General features: G+C 40.0%; 1 protein-coding gene across 3 annotated transcripts in view; it reads left to right on the plus strand.

Moving 5' to 3' along the window:
• Positions 1 to 5944: 5944 nt before the first annotated feature.
• Positions 5945 to 17758, plus strand: part of EEF1AKMT2 (EEF1A lysine methyltransferase 2) — a 68427-nt gene continuing 56613 nt past the window's right edge. For 2 of the 3 annotated variants that reach the window (XR_013974932.1, XM_080912012.1), the window contains exons 1-3: positions 5945 to 6076; positions 7102 to 7167; positions 7907 to 8021. Coding sequence is in view for 2 of the 3 variants with exons in the window: in XM_080912012.1 (XP_080768138.1) it covers positions 5967 to 6076; positions 7102 to 7167; positions 7907 to 8021 (291 nt within the window). In the remaining variant the exon portion in view is untranslated. Of the gene's footprint in view, positions 6077 to 7101; positions 7168 to 7906; positions 8026 to 17758 lie in introns of those variants that run through there. The other variant, XM_080912013.1, reaches the window with a different exon arrangement.

Here is a 17758-nt window from a genome sequence, read left to right on the forward strand (position 1 = left end):
ATAGACCAGTTTCAACAAACAACAGCAAAGACAAAAACCTACAAGTTTGACAAAAATCATAAAACACAACAACAAGAAGCAATGCATAAACTATCAAACTTAATAAAAAAGGATCTCAGGGAAGTAACTAATTCTTCTGCAACGTCTTAAGACTTCAGAATTCCAAGCTGGGCTCCCGATTTCCCTATAAAGCTGCTTCTCGCTCCTTTTCCAAATTCAGCAAATAAAACTGTTTATGACAATTGCTCAAGTATTGACAACTTCTTTTCTCTTGTTCCCTACATCATATCAGCTAAAACGATCTTCAAAACATGCAGAGTTCTACAACTGACTACCAGCTCATCTGCCACCCTGATTCAAAGCACCATTATCTCTCTCCTGGTTATAGCAACTTCTCAGAGAGAGTCCCAGTTGGTGGCAATTTTACCCTTAAGGGACACTTGATGTTATTAGGAGATTTTGTTTTCCAATGCCAACCCTAGGGGAAGAAGCTAAGCTCAGGAAAGGCAGAATTAACTAGTCCAAAATGTCAAGGTAATGAAGTGGTGCTGTTAACCTGCCAAATACATTCTTAACACAGCCAGTGAAATTGTCACGTTAATGTTTAAATATAAGGTGTCAATTATACTTGGCAAATCTCCAAATCCTACACTGACATAACTCCCCCCTCCATTTCTGATCATTATTTCCTGCTTCTGCTACTCTGGTGTACTTGGCATCAGCTACAGCAGTAGCCTTTTTGCTTTCTGGAAGTACTGAAAGTTCATCAGATCCTGGTGCCTTTACTTTTGCCCTGTTTCTTCTGCCTGGAATGCTGGTCTCTTGGATTACTGTATAGCTGACTGTTTTATGCCTGCCCTGGGTGCTCTGAAAGGCCACCCAGACCTCTTCTTGCAGGACTGATTAGTTTAGCCTGGCTGCCAAAGAGGTTTTCCATCGATAGTTCCCAGCTCACATCTCCTAGAACTATTCCCTGAGAGAGACAACCTAATTTTGCAACAGCAGTCTTTTCCAGCTCAGCTTGTTTGCTTATACAGTTCAGGACCACCTGCCTAAGTGCCACCCACAAAGAGCTGGACCTTCCTACATCAATTAGCAATTGCTAGAACTAAAATCTGAATGCTCGCTTTTCAAAGATGTCTCGAGCCAGCTTAGGTCCAGCTAATCATGAACAGAAAATAGTAGACCCTTACTAATGCTTGATAGTCTAGCTAAGTACCCCTCTCCCACACATTAATAAGCAACCCTCCCAAACTGTAAGTTTAGAGTAAGAAAAAAAAAAACATCACAAATATCCAGACCTGTTTACAAAGTCATGGTTTTGATAAGCTTTAAAATACACAGTATGTAAAACTTGGAGATAGATCCATACATGGTTTTTGGTGTTAGGATTGTATCCTCATAATTGTTAAAAAAAAAATAAGAAAGGATAATTCCTTAAGGTTTATAGACAATGTTTTGTACTCCTAGGTTTGCCATCCCAGGCTGACACAGAAGTTTTCCAGGTTGCAAAATAAACTGCTTCTATTCTAAGTTTCCAATACTCTTTTTTTAAAAAGATTTATTCATTTTATGTATATGAGTACACTATTGCTGTCTTCAGATGCACCAGGAGAGGGCATTGGATCTCATTACAGATGGTTGTGAGCCACCATGTGGTCACTGGGAATTGAACTCAGGACCTCTGGAAGAGCAAGGGCTGAGCCATCTCTCCAGCCCTCCAGTATTCTTATTATGAAGTGAGGACTGTTGTTTCTGACAGGATTGAGACAGTCTTCCATAGTTGTGCCCACAGATTCCCAACCTGTGGGTTGTGACCCCCTTTGGAGGTCACATATCAGATATTGTGCACATCAAATATTTACATTACAGTTCATAACAGTAGCAAAATTACAGCCCACCAAGCCAATCTGATCTAGACAATTTCTCAATTTAGGTTCTCTTCCCAGATAATTGTAGAATGTGTAAAGTTGGCAAAGCTAACCAAGACAGACTCTCAACACTATCTAGCATTGTTTGTACTTTTAAAATCCATTTTTCTTTATTATTTTTTCTCTTCTAGCCTATTTGGAAATTCATGAAGGACTGAAGTTTTAGTTGCTTGCAGCTGCAGTTCTATGGAATAACGCCAGGCTTGCAGAGACTGCCCAGTTTGTAACTGTTGAGTAAATGTTGTATGTAAAGATGTGGAGTTCAAAGGAAGATGGCTTTATTCTATCAGCAGGTTGCTGTAGGAATATGGAAATATGCTGGCTTGGTGGTGTTTGCCTTTAATCTTAATCCTTGGGAGGTATAGGTAGGCACCACTAGCCCAATACAAAGTTCAATCCCTGGACCCCACATGGTGAGAGAAGAAAACTGACTCTTGAGGGTAGTTCTCTGACCTCTACACACACAATGAAGGTGTGCGTGTATATGATTCTTGCATACAAAACAAGTATATAATAATATCTTTAAAGAGATGGTCTGGCCAGGCAGTGTTGGTCCATGCCTTTACTCCCAGCACTTGGGAGGCAGAGGCAGACAGATCTCTGATTTTGAGGCCAGCCTGGTCTACAGAGTGAGTTCTGGACGGCCATCGATACACAGAGAAATGCTGTCTCAAAACCAAAGGAAGACAAACAAACAAACAAACAAACAAAAGTGGTCTGAGGGCATGGGGGTGAGCATGAGTTTAGTTTCATTGAATTTGAGGTATCAAGTGAAAGCCAGGCAGCTAGAAGAAAAAAGTGGAGATCAGACAAGAGTTTAAACTGGAAGTCATTATAGACTCGGGGCAGCAGTTCTTAACCTGTGGATTGTGACCCCTTTGGGGGTCAAATCTTAGATATTCTGCATATCAGATGTTTACATTACAGTTCATAACAGTAGCGGGATTACAGTTATAAAATGGTAACAAAATAATTTAGTGGTTGGGGTCACCACACATGAGGAACTGTACTAAAGGGTCACAGCATTAGGAAGGTTGAGAACAGCTGTGCTCGGGGCCCTTCACCTAGTATACTTAAAACCACAAGTCTTTCAGATTTTGGAGCTGTTTGAATTTTAGATTTTTGTATTGTTGATTGGGCCAGTTAGTTTTTGTCATCTCAACACAAACCTGGACTTAACCTGGGGAAAGGGAATCACAACTGAGAAACTTCCTCCACCAGACTGGCCTCTGAACATGATTGTGGGACGTTTTCTTGATTGCTAGCTGAAGTGTGAGGCTTCAACCCACTCTGGGCAGTGCCATCCTTGGGCACATGGGTTAGGGTTATTTAACATCTATCCACAGCTCCAATTTTTGCTTCTAGCTGCCTGAATTTCCCTTTATATCTTAAGTTTAGTGAAACAAAACTCACCCCCCCCCCCGTGTGTGTGTCTGTGTAGGTTTTTCCAGACAAGGTTTCTCTGTGTATTCTTGGCTGCCCTGAAACTCACTCTGTAGATCAGGCTGGCCTTGCTTACACTCAGAGATCTGCCTGCCCCTACCTCCAGAGTGCTGGGATTAAAGGCATGGGCTACCCACCACCCAAATAGACGCTCTTTAAAACTTTTATTATACGCTTATTATGTATTGTTATTACTTCTGCTACGACTACTACATGAGCTAGGCATGGGGAGCAACCAGTGAGTGTTTCTTCATGGACTCTGCTTGCATTCTTGCCTTGTCTTCCCTCAGTGATGGGCTATATAATTTGGATGCCGAATAGACCCTTTCCTCGATGAGATGCTCTTGGTCAGTGTTTTATCACAGGACAAGGAAAGCCAACTAGAGCAAAGATGCTCAAGTCGTATAAAGATAGGACATTTTCTGAACCCTGACTGTATGCCAGGCTTTATAAACATGCAGTGTATTCACTTGCCATTCCTGACATCTCTCTGAAGTGGCATCATTTTTAAGCCCCATTTTATAGTTGCAGAACCATTTCTCACGTGTCAGACAGGTAGTATTTGGCTGGACTAATCTCATATGCATTCTCAGGGTGTCTTGTGTGACAAGTGCTACTATTATACTTCTGTAACACAGGCTCCACAATCTGATCTGGGGAAATTCAAGAACTTTCCCGCAGTCATGCTTCAAAACACGGGGGTCTAACTCAGGAACCAAATGCCCACCGTCCCCTTTCAAAAGCTTACATCAAAGCAAAAGTAAGCGATGGGAGCAGATAAGGAAGGCTTTTTTTCTAAAAGTGTGTTCTCTGGTACTGAGTGTTGCATGGTCAGAAAAGGAAAAGCTCTGTTCTGTGAACATGGATTTGTCAATCGTGAAGTGCTTGAGGGCTCGGGGAAGCATAGTTCAGAGGAGCTGTAGGTGGACACTGTGCACGGGTAAAATAAAAAAACAAAACAAAACAAACAATCCCTAGGCTGGCAACCTCATGTTCCCTAAGTCTGCCTTTGGCCTCCTATAACTGGTGCTCAGTAAGAGGGGTGTGTCCCTCATATAGTTTTGCTTCTCCCTGGTGCTAGGCAGCTTACCCAGTGGAACTTCTCCCCCAGCCAGAATCCTGTTTCCCTGGGTGATCAGAGGTGGTGCCCCATGGTCCTCAGCACTAAGCAGTCAGAATAATCCTTCCTGGAGCCAGGGAAGAAACTTGGTATAAACCATGCCCCCCTCCCCCCCCACAGGGCTCCATACGGACAACTGTTTATAGCTTTCATCACACACAGCAAAAACATCTTAAGTGTTGGCAAGACGTGAGGCTGAAGATGGGCTTATCTTTCATGGACGCTTCTTAATTAAAACCTAAAACTTTTAAAGATCCAGTCTGTCACACTCAGGCTTTCTTTCTGTAACATCTAGAGTCTAGAAAGATCAAAACAGCTACTTGCCCAGGGCAGCACTAATTGGCTGTGGTATCCGGTGGTTTTATTGCTCTGTAATAAGGTTACTTACGCTCTTTCTTGAGTTCTTTAATCACTATGTACATGGATTTATATCTGCCCTTTACTTTATTCTTTATTGCCAGAAGATCTTGGGACACTATGTATATGAGCAGATGAACTGGGAACCAGGAGGGCAGCTGTTGTTGCCATTTGCCTTAAGGGACTTGTTATTGGGCTTCTGTCTTCGCAGTCAACAGACATGTAGCCCTGGAAACAAGTTTTTGTTGGAAGGCAGCGTGCTAGGGACCTCTGAGATCCTTGCCTTAGACAGTGAACCATGCTTGTTTGAGTATGTCACGGCTAGTACAGAAAAGATACCAGGCCCCTGACGTGTAAGATCATTTTAATTACATTGCAGAACTGTAGTCAGACATTAGTCAGAAGATATCTAAGGCTCACCCAGTCTTGAAGAACAAGTAACTTTTTAGTTTGAGCAAACTAACAGTGAACAAACTAAAGCTTACAGAGGTTGAGACTTGGACAGGCTCACGGACAGATCAAGAACTACTGAGGCCCTCTAGCATTCGGTTACTCATTTTATCATAATCCCATGGCTGGTGGTGTACTCTGGGTAGCCCTAAGGCATTCAGTTCCTTGGCCATAAACTCTTAAACGGTCAGCCGATTATATCAATTCACTTTCCATAAGTCTAGCCACAAATGAAATTAGTTTTTTTGGTCGGGAAGCCAGCAATGCAACGAGGCTGGCCTATCCACTTTCCAGATACGCTTCGAAAGAGAGAGATGACATACATTTGGACTGAGTGGTGTCTGTTTCGGACGGTTTTTGTGGTTTCCGACAGCTTGTTTTCCAAAGTGCAGTATTTCCCCGGATTTGGTCACTTTGAGAGCTAGAGAGTAAGGGGTGCATGTAATGTTGGCTGGAAGGCTATCTTGGCTTTTCTAGCCTGCAGTGCACACTTAGGCTGCCTTTAAGCAACCTCGCTTCTCCACTGTGGTTGGTCTCCCAAGGCCGGGTCTGGAGCATTAGAGAGAAACAGCCTCCCATTGCCTAGAGAGGCATGGCCCGCGCATCCCCTCTGCTCGAGTCGCGTCTCTATGGCGGCCCCGACAGCCCACTCGGCGCAGAGCGACATGAACGCTAATGCTGAGGGCAACAGCGGTGCTGTGGTCTCCGCGCAGTCTCGAGAGGGCAGTCCCGCGGCGGAGGACTTCGTCCCGTCGGCGCTGGGGACACGAGAGCAGTGAGTGTGGCAGGGAGGGTGAGAGGGCGCCTGAGGCCCCCGAAAGGAGATGGCGCCCTCTCCTGAACGGAGCCTGAGGGAAGCGGGAGGAGGCAGCCTGTGGTGGCTTAAGGGGCAAGATCTCAAGCATTCCCTAGGGGGCGGTCAACCTTCTTTCAAGGGATTCAAGCCCACCCGAGGTCCTTGGAGAGCCTCTGTGGGGGTCTGGACTCTGGCTTAGGAAAAAGGGGTAGGGGTGGGGTGACAAACTATACAAAGGCCCGAGGGAGGACCCCGCGGAACTGTGAGATCTGGGAGCTGGAGGTAGTCGGATTGGAAGATGCTCTAAACTGGGAGCTAGGGAAATCGATGGTAGGAGTTCTGGGGAAGGAAAGTTGAATTTCAGAAATTAATGGATCAGGATATAGAGGAGTGTGGGGGGTAGGCATTAAGATGAGAGGAAATTTCGGAGGAGGGAGCAGGGAGTTTAGAGATGAAATAGGAAGAGAAAGCAAATGATAATGGGAAGGGGTTTCAGTTTTAAGGATTATGAGAAGATTTAATGGGAGAGCTAGAATATAGGGAGAGGCAGAGACTGTTTAGCACTTAATTTTAAGTCCATTTTGTCTTGGCTGCGTTCATTGTGAGCAACCCACAGACCGATCTACTGATTAGAAAATCCTGTATCTACACATTGAAGACCAACTTTGGAGTAACACACTCAGTTTGTACAGTTCAGTTTTGGACTTGGGACTGGGACATAGAGATTCTTGGACAATTGCCTCTTTTTATTTAAGATAAAATGTATAAAGGATTATTCATCAGATGAGTTTAAGTACTTGTATAATTCATCCTGCTTGTCCATAATTTTGATTCTTTTTAACCCAAGGATGTTTTTTAAAAAATGAACTATATGTACTTATTGATAACACTAATAATGTTTAAGGCCATTGGAAGGAGCCACAAACTTCATTAGAAATATTTGTTTAATTCACAAAAGACAGTTTAATTTGAGATTCTTGCTTCACATTTCATTGTTTATGTAGTTGGGATGCTGTGTATGAGAGAGAGCTGAAAACATTCCAAGAATATGGAGATACAGGAGAAATCTGGTAAGTTAAGCTGAGGAGTTGTTTGTGTGTGTGTGTGTGTGTAAAAGAGAAAATATGAACATGTGAACTTAAAACAACAAAGCAGCCTAGAGTTCTTCAGAAGCTTGGGTTGAATCTGACTTCTGTTGCAGCTTTACAATCTCAATCCCCCCCCCCCCCCCCATCCCATCTTGTTTTTTTTTTATTTTTTGAGACAAGGTTTCTATGTGTAGCCTGGGCTGTCCTGGAACTCACTTTGTTACCAGGCTAGTCTGGAACTCAGAGATCCACCTGCCTCTGCCTAAATCTGGCTCCACTGACAGCTTGAAAATATGTCTTTTCTTTTTTAATGGCCCAGATTTAAATGGACCATAGTGCTAGGAAGTTGCTTTTGTTCCACAGTTGTCATTTCTCAGTAAGTAAGAACTAGCATTTGGTGATGTCTGACAAGGCAGTTATTAGGATACCATGTTTAAGGATTAGTGTTGATGTAGATAGAATATATGTGTTTATAGATATATTATACTTCTGTATTATATGTGGGTATATATGTAAATATGTGTAATACACACATGCCTTGGGTATTTCATTTTTAGAAGTGTAACCTTCTAAATAACAATGAAGATAAAGTTTAAACACTTAGAAGTGCTACTTAACACTTTTCAAAAAGGGCATAAGTGAGCATATGGTATAAGTAGCTTAAGTGGAGTGTAGTTGTAACTTTTTCTGTCTATCTGCTCTTTGTATTCTGTTCTAATAGGTTTGGGGAAGAGAGTATGTACCGACTAATACGGTGGATGCAGAAACACAAGATCCCACTGGATGCCTCAGTGCTTGATATTGGAACTGGAAATGGTGTTTTCCTGGTTGAACTTGTTGGTACTTTTAGTATTTATGTTTGAGCCAATTTCTAAGATGGAAGTTTAATGAACTGTTGCTGTTGTATGTTTTGAAACTCTTGGCCTTGGGACCTTAGTGATTACATCAGTGATCTTAGATTTTTAGGCTTTGAACCACAGACTGAGCATTGCATCTTTAGCTTCACTGCTTCCTAGGCATTTAGGCTTGAACTAAGTCATGCTACTGACATTCTCTTACAGACAGCCTGTGAGACTTCTTAGTCACAATAATTGTGTGAATCACTTCCTCCAATAAACCCCTCTCAAGTCTATATCTTCTACTGGCTTTTGTCTCTAGATATTTTTCTACTAATAATTTAGTATTGGGGAAACAGCATAATTCCTTCTCAATGTATTCCTTAGAACACAATGGAAGAAATCTGAAAAATTGTTCCCTCACAAGCAAATTTTGCAATATTTTAATTTTGAGTATTTGTTTGTGTATATATATATATTAGGATTGGTAGCCAAGTACCTTTACCTGCTGAACTCTTATACTATCCCCAAGGCTTTGATAATTTAATTGTATAGAGCTACTTAATGGTTAAAGATAAATGTTTTAAAGCTAGGGTCAGTGAGATAGCTCCGTGGGTGAGGATGCTTGCTCCCAAGCCTGTTTGTCTGAGTTTGATTCCTGAAATCCACATGTGGAAGGAGAGAACTGATTGAGTAGTGTTAGATACTTACCTGCTGACCTCTACAGGGCTACCCATGCACTTAACACAAACAGGTAAAATAAGTGTAAACATTTTTTTTTAAGAATTATTTATTTCATGTATATGAGTACACTGTCACTGTCCTCAGACACACCAGAAGAGGGCATCAGATCCCATTACAGATGGTTGTGAGGCACCATGTGGTTGCTGGGAATTGAACTCAGGACCTCTGGAAGAGCAATCAGTGCTCTTAACCGCTGAGCCATCTCTCCAGCCCAAGTGTAAACATTTTTTTCCAGTCAATTTTTTTTTTTTTTTAAATTGAGACAGTGTTTTTGTGTGGCCCTAGCTGTCCTGGAATTCTCTATTTAGATCAGGCTGACCACAAACACAGAGGTCTGCCTGCCGCTGCCTCCTGAGTATGTGACCATGCCCAGCAAGTTAAAAAAAAAAAAAAAATTAAAGCTAATTACTGGTACTGTGGAAACTCTTTACTTGCAACAACCAAACAAAACCAGAGCTTCAAACAGACATATATGCTTAACAGAATTTAGCAACTGAAGTGGTTTTCAAATGACAGTGCAGTGTTGCAGAGATGGCCATGAAAGTGGTCATTTAAAATGCAGGAAAACAAGGGTTGGGGGCTTCAGCTTAGTAGTAGAAAGGCCTTGGGTTCAGTCCTCAGCTCTGAACAAAAAATTTTTTGTCTGGGGGACCAAAAATATTTAGGGGTCTAGAGATTCAGCAGTTAAGATCATTGGCTGCTCTTCCAAGTTCAATTCCAACCCAAGTTCAGTTCCCAGCACCCATATAGCAGCTCACAACTGTCTGTAACTCCAGTTCCAGCAGATCTGACACCTTCACACAGACATTATAAAAAGGAAACACCAATGCACATAAATGAATGAAAGAATGCAAGAAATTCTTCCTTCTGGGATTACTCAGGTGTGTATTTTCGACACTCCTGCATTTCACTCTGCTCCTTGCAAAGAATGCCCCTGTCAGAAGAAGCTTGAGAAGCTAACTGGCCTTCTGAACAAGAACTTAGTTTGCCTACTGAAGAAGACACATATTTATCAAGTCTAACAGGAAAATACCTCACGGTGTTTTGAAACTATCTCCATTAAACAAAGATACAAAAATCACCCTTCTGTCAGGGTTAAAGGTTTTCAAACTTAATGTTCTGTTGTATACTAATATCTGGAAAAGTGAAGCTTTGGAAAATGACTTTAAATTACATCCCAAGACAGCAGTGACAGATGAATGAGGGTTTAGGTGCAGTCCAGCCTTTAGGGAGTGAATTTTAAAGTATGACCAGTAAAGTGTTTTGTTTCCTCCACTCACCCAGTGCATTTGTGACAAAATTCAGTTATGATTAAGTGCTTTCAGTGGTAGAGGCTCAGACAACAGAATATGCAGGTGGTGAGTACATTGGCAGTGCAACACAGTACTGATGAAATCTGGTTTAAAATGTTATTTATCTACTTATTTATTTTTCCTGGGGAGATGCTTCAGCAATTAACTATCTCTGGCTGCTCTTTAGGAGATTTGGTTTAATTCCTAGTACCCTCATGGAAGCTCATAACCCTCTGTAATCTTGTTCCCAGGAATTGTGGCTTATAACTGTCTGTAACTCTAGTTTTAGAAGATATGATGGCCAGGTGGACACCGGGCACCCAGGTTATTATACACAGATATGCATATGGGCAAACACCAATACATATTTAAAAACAAGTGTCATTTGAGCTTTGAGCTACATATTTAATGAGAGATCCTAGCTCAAAAAGAAAAAAGAAAAAGGTGAACATTTAAGCAAGTTACCTAGTGTTCCTGGTGTTGATCTTCGGCTTCTATACTCATATACACACACATAAGAACACTTGTGCACCTGTATCCACCCATGCACACACACATAAGAACACTTGTGCACCTGTATCCACCCATGCACAAACACACATAAGAACACTTGTGCACCTGTATCCACCCATGCACAAACACACACAAGAACACTTGTGCACCTGTATCCACCCATGCACAAACACACACAAGAACACTTGTGCACCTGTATCCACGTATTCATACACAAAAATACCATTTGTTGTCATTGGCATTGAAATTGGTGGGTTCTAGGAGCTTTTGATGAATTGGAGGCATGTTTGCATGATGAAGACAGTGATAGTGCTGAGTGGTTTGAAGATACTTAGGTGCCCAGTCAGGGTGTTTGTTCACCAGTTTTGTGTGTTGAATTTGTGGCCTGTGTCTGAATGCATAAGGAAGAAAATCGCTAAGTTCCCAAAACAACACAGGCATGATGCTGAAGATGACACTTTTTATTACTGTTTTAAAAGATTTATTTTTTATTGTGTTGTATGTCTGTGTTTGCTGTATGTATGAAAATGCCTACAGAAGCCAGAAGAGATTGTTAGAGCCCCTGGAGTTGGAGTTGCGGGCAGTTGTGAGCTTCCCTAGGTGGGTGCTATGAGCTAAATTCAGTTTCCCTAGAAGAACAGAAAGCACGCTAAACATCTCAGCCAAGGATGCAGTCCAATATAAAACTTTTTGATAGGAAGTTATTATGTTGCTTTATATAAGCCATAGAATTTGAGAAGAATATTACCCAAGAAAATAAATAAGTTTATTTCTCTTATTAAAGCAAAAACTCACCTTGATGTGAGACTTCTGAATGTTAGTACTTAGGGACTACTCTGTTCTTATGTGTTGGGTTTTTGTGTCTTTTTTTTCTTTTTGTTTATTCTTAGTATTTTAAATCATCAGGTTTTTATAATTATGCATTTCCTCTGTTATATGTTTAATTTGCACCATTTTGTATAAATTGTGTAAAGACTTTATTGTAAGGAAATCATGATGAGATGATAGACCTTTAATTGAGCACTCACAGGCAGAGGCAGGTGAGTTCAAGGCATCTGGTCTACTCTGAGAATTCCAGGCCAGCCAAGGATGTACAGTAAAACCTCTTTCAAAAACAATAACCAAACAGCAACAAAACCAGAATAATAGTTGTTTTTATACTTTTTGCAGATTTGAGTTATCACAGTGTTGTAGGTGATGTGGTAAACAGCTTGTGCATGGAGATACCCATACTAGCCAATGAAGAGTTGGGATTTTTTTTTTTTTTTTTTTTTTTTTTTTTTGGCATTTGTAAAAGTTTCAGAAAGTTTATTTTTCTTTGTTTGCAAATTATCAAGAAAACTATTGTGGGTTTATTTTTAAACATTAATTTTTATTTGCTTTATATAAATGGGTGTTTTATCTACATAAGTTTATGTAGAGTTAGAGATGGTTGTGAGCCATTATGTGGGTACTGGGAACTTGACTTACATCTTCTGCAAGAGCAGAATTTGCTTTTAACTGCTGAGCCATCTCTCCAGCTTGTGTTTATATTTTTGTCCTTTGAGACGGTCAGTGTGTAGCTCTGGATGGCCTGGATGTTGATTTGTAGACTAGGCTAGTCTTGAACTCACAAGAGAACCACTTGACTCTGTCTCCCAAGTTCTGGGATTTAAAGGACTATGTTATCATGACCAGTCCCTGTTGTTTTTGAAGTAAGGTCTTACTGTGTTATCCAGACTGGCCTCCTAACTCAGATTCGCTAGCTTTTGCATCCTGAGTGCTGGGATTACATGTGTGTGCCACATGCTGGATGACCTGTTTTTTCATGGATAAAGTTTGTCTAACATTAAGTTATGTATCCAGCCCTTAAGTAAATGACTTTTAAACATTTTTATTTTGTTTATTATTGTTCTTTGGAAATAGTCTCATGTAGCTCAGGTTGTCCCCTAGCTTACTCTGTAGCTAAGGATTTTCTGAACTTCTTATATTCCTTCTTTCCCTTCTCAAGTGCTGAGATTACAGATGTACATCACTATGCCTGGCTTAGATGGTTTTTTAAATTATTTTTTCCAGAGTTATTTTTGAGATTCTTGATCTTGTAGGATTTAATATTTAGTGATTTTGGTCTTTTGAGGCTTCATCATTTGAGATTATGGTGTTTGAGATTGTGTTTTTGGTGATTAGGACCTAATGCCCTAAGTGAGAAGCCCCAGGGGATTAAAGTTCTAGTCTTGGTTCTTTTGGTTACAGTCTTTCCACTGAACAAGCCCACTTAATTTTTCTAGGCTTCAGTTACTCTTGAGGGTGTAGGCTGGGTGATCTATATTAGCATCTCTCACAGTTCAGAGGTCTAGAAATCTGTATAGAGAGAACTGGAGAGGTAGCTCATTGCTTAAGAGTCGTTGATTGCTACTCTTGCAGAGGACCCGGGTTCAGTTCTAACATGGACTCACTCAAAACCACTGCAACTCCAGTTCAGGGTCAGGGGATTATTTAAGTTTTCTAGCTTCCATAGGCACCAGACATGTTTGTAGTGTACATACATGTAGGGAAAACATTTATGTATATAAATTAAAAAAATAGTTTAAAAGGAGATGTTTGCAATTCTAATAGGGCATGTCTTCTTTGTTTAGGTAATTCTATGGCTTAACAAAAATATATTGTTCATGTGCCCAAGGTTTGATAAGTTTCTCTTCTATCAGTATTATCCTGTGTTTGTAGTGGTCATTGGTGTGCAGGAAATATAAGATGGAAGTTCATCTTAGGTGGTTTTACCATTTCCTCCCTCTCCTCCTCTACACCTCTCCTCCCCCCTCTGTCTCTCTCTCTGAGACAGGACTTCTCTGGGCTAGTCTATGCTGTTCCGGAACACACTAGACCAGCCTGGCCTTGAACTCAGAGATCCACTTGCCTCTGCCTTTTGAGTGCTGGGATTAAGAACATGTGCCACCATCACCTAGCTTACTGTTATTTCTTATTTTAAAAAAATTTTATATTTCTTATTTGTGTGTTGCATGTGTGCATGTGTGCATATGTATGTGCATGTGTTATCACAGTGCCCATATGGAAGTCAGAGGACAACTTGAGGGAGTTAGTTTTTTCTTTCTATCATGTGAGTTTCAGGGATTAACCTCTGGACATCAGGCTTGGCAGCAAGTGCCTTTACTAACTGATCCACTTATGTTGTACATGTAAGATTGAAATTTACTAGTGACCGCTAATATTGGTACTGGAAGCTTGAAAGTGTGGATCTTGTACTTGGATTATAGTTTAGTAGAGGATGGGCTGACAGTTAAGTTGTAGCTCATATGTGATATTGGATACACTGAGTATAAAAGAGGAAGCAGTTAGCATTAGAAAGGGGTGTGGGATATGAGGAAAGGGCTTGAGGAATTAATTTTTAAATTGGGTGGGAATCTAAGTGAATGTGGGTAGAGTGTAATTACAGAGAGAAAATACTGGATAATGAGAACTAAATACATGAAAGTTGAAGCAACGTAGTCTTGTGCCTTTAAGTAATTGGCAAAATAGAATTGGTGTGGAATAAGGATAGAGATGAAGATTAAGTTCAAGTTGGCCACCATATTGTGGTTTGCATTGTTTAAGAGCTGAGTTTTCCTTTTTAGGGATAGCAAGGAGAGAGGCGGAGTAACATTTCTTGAAACAGTTTGAAACATCAAGACAAGACAAACATGTTCATTAGAGCTCAGGAATAAAATATTTGCAGTTCAGTGAATTGTCACAAAGTGAACACCCACACACTGGTCACTGTGGTCAAGTTTCTTCTTCAGTAAAAGTAACCACTGTCCTCTGCAGGTTAGCCAAATTGGTCTTCACTTCCTAAATTGATTAGCCAGTTTTTGAGTGTCAGTAGAATTTAGGTTTCCATATAACATTCTGGAAGATTCTGATGCTGATTGCATTAGTTGGTTATTTTCATTGTCTGGCTGTGTAAGATTCTTCCTATAGACATCTCATATGCATATTTATTCCCTGTTCATTTTACTGTAGATAGTTTTGGATTTTACTTACTCTGTTTTGTGGTTCAGGGATTCAATCCAGGGTCTTGTGCATGCTGGACACTCATTCTTATCTCTGAGCCATTGTCTAAACCTTCTTTTGAGTTGCTATAGTTTACTTGTAGAAGCTACTGGTTTACCCTTGAGATTAAAGATTCTGTTAGGTTTTTCTCTGTCTGTAATTTTGAGCTTTGTGGTAAATGGTAATTTTAGTTTTCCTTTTTAAATCTTTTATTACTTCTCTCTTGATGTGTACATATGTGTTCATGTGAATGTATATGTGTATATGTAGGCCAAAAGTTAACAATGGGTATCTTTCTCAATCAGTATCTTATTTTTTTTAATTCTATCATTTATTTTGTTTATGTGTGTTTGTGTTTCTGTATACTATGTATGTATTTGGGGGTGTGCATGTGGAGGTCAGAGGACAACTTTGTGGAGTTGGTTGGTTCTGGGGATCAGTTCAGGTTGTTAGGCTGGTTAGGAGGCACCTGTGCCTGTTAAACCATCCTGCTTGCCCTTTCCACTTTTTTTTTTTTTCTTTTTTTGAGATAGCCTCTCACTGACTTTGGAGCTTACTGATTCATCTACTGTGTGGCTCCAGAGACCCTCCTGCTTTTTCCTTCTCAGTGCTGGGTTATATATAGATGTGTGATACTTTTTCCTGGGTGCTGGATATTCAACTCAGATCTTCATGTTTGTGCAACAAACACTGTACCAACTGACTTATCTCTCTAGTCCCCTAAAAAGTCACGCTTTTGTTTGTTTGGCTAAGGTCTCTGGATCTCAGGATGCCCTAGAAACTGCTCATAGCCAGATATATAACCTCCAGCCTACAATCCTAGATTTTTGCCTCCCCAGTGCTGGGGTGCTTAGATATGGGATGTGTTTGTTACTGCTGAGCATTCTGTTACATGGTTGTGTCTCATTTATCCATCCACTCACTTTCTTTATGCTTTATTTTTGAGAAGAGTCTTGCTTTGTAGCTCAGGCTAGAGTTTATAGTGTAGCTTGGACTTTATGACAGTTCTGCCTCAGATTCCTGAGCACTGAAGTACAGGCAGGAGTCATCCCATCTGGGTTCTTTGATTTGCCTTACTTAAAATCTTCTTATGGTAGGAGTTTAGATTATTATTATTATTTAAGATTCACTTAAGTGTATAAGGGTTTTGCCTGAATATATATCTATGCGTCATATACCCAAGCAGGTCATAAGAATGCAGCTGACCTTCTAGTACTGGAGTTACAAACAGTTGTGAACCACCATGTGGGTGCTGGGGATTGAAAGAGTAACAAGTGCTCTTAACTGTTGAGCCATTTGTCTGACCCTAGGAGTTTAGATTATTGATTTAAGACCTGCACTATACTCACTAAAAGCAATAAATGCTCGTTAATTTATCTGTAAGCAGATGCTGGTTTGGATGTAGGAAACGGGGACTGTTCTGACATTATATTTGGTTTTATCACTCACTGTATTTTCTATTTATTTTTCTAACTTTTAACCATCAATTTAGAATCTTGTTTCACTTTTAATACAGCAACTTTTTCTATTATGTTATTGTTACAGAACTATAGTCCTAATGCACTTATTAGCAGGGCACATACTTAGTGGATTTCAATGTTTTTAAGTTTGTTATGGTTTGTTTTTTGTCCTCCAGCACATAGCCTGTCTCAGATGATGTGCACTTGGGAGTGTGGATTGTGGTTATTAGAATATTCTATAAATGTTAGATGCATATAGTATTTTGGTGGTATTTAGTTCTGTATTTTTTGTTGGTTTCTACTATTTCATTAGTTGCTGAAACAGTGTACAACCATAGTTGTGAATTTATATTTTCTTAGTTTTTTTCAGTTTTTGCTATATGAACTTTAAAGTTTTATTAAGAGCATTTATAAGTTAAAATTGTATTTTTTGTGAATGAACTGATGAACTGAATTCTTTTTTTCCCTGATTTATTACTGTATACTCTTTCTCTGTTTCTTTATTTTTGCTTTGTTTTGTTTTTAGAGACAGGGTTTTTCTGTGTAACCCTGACTGTCCTGGAACTAGCTCTATAGAGCATGCTGCTCTTGAACTCAGAGCTCTGTCTACCTTTGCCTCAGCCTCTCAAGTGCTGGGGTTAAAGGTGTATACCACCATGCGTGGCATGATGTGCCTTTTAATCTTTGTAGTATAGTTTGCTTTGAGTTTTACTCTGGTATTAATAATAAATTCATCTGTCATTCCAGAAATGAGTCCTTCGTCAGCCAGCATTGACTCTGCATACTCTTTTTGTTTTTTCCAAGTCTCTGGAAATCACTAGATTACTTTGAGAACTTGGTTTTTAAAAAATTTTTTAAAAATTTTATTTATTTTTTTTATATATATGTGATGTGTACATTGTAGCTATTTTCACTTGCACCAGAAGAGGGCACTGGATCCTAATATAGATGGTTCTGAGCCACCATGTAGTTGCTGGGAATTGAACTCAGGACCTGTGCAAGAGTAGTCGGTGCTCTTAACTGCTGAGCCATCTCTCCAGCCCCTTGTTGTTTTTAGAGATAAAGTTATGTATTTTAGATGATCTAGTATATTCACTGTGTAGATTAAGCTATTCTGGAACTTGCTGGGATCTTCCTGCCTTAGCCTCCCAAGTGCTGAAGTTACAGATGTTGCCACTGTGTTAGCTGATTTGTCTGTTTTGGATATTTCACATGTAGCCTTTGTGTCGGACTTCTTTTATTGGCATAATTAAAAAAAGACCCATCTACATTATAGTGTGTCAGGACTTTATTCCTTTATGTGGATGAAAAATATTTCATCATATGGCTATACCACTGCATGTGTATCCACTCATTGCTGGATTTTAGTTTTTTTCTACTTGCTTTATTTTGTAAAACTTTGTGTTTAAGTTTGTATGGAGATGTAGATAAGTTTTCATTCTTTTGAGGAGTATTTACATAGGATTGGAATTGCTGCTCTAGGATACTAGGATTACAGACTGTTTGTTTGAGATTCGTGTGGTTCTGAGGTTCTGAACTTAGGTCTTCATCCCTGGTGCAGCAATCACTTGACTCACTGACCCATCTCTCTAGGCCAAAGAACTATTTATTTATTTTATGTATGTGAGAACACTGTCGATATCTTCAGAAACACCAGAAGGCATTGGATCCCATCACAGATGGCACTACACATCTGAAGAGGGTT

This window comes from Micromys minutus, assembly GCF_963924665.1.
Source record: "Micromys minutus genome assembly, chromosome: 2".
In the NCBI taxonomy this organism is placed as follows: Eukaryota; Metazoa; Chordata; class Mammalia; order Rodentia; family Muridae; genus Micromys; species Micromys minutus.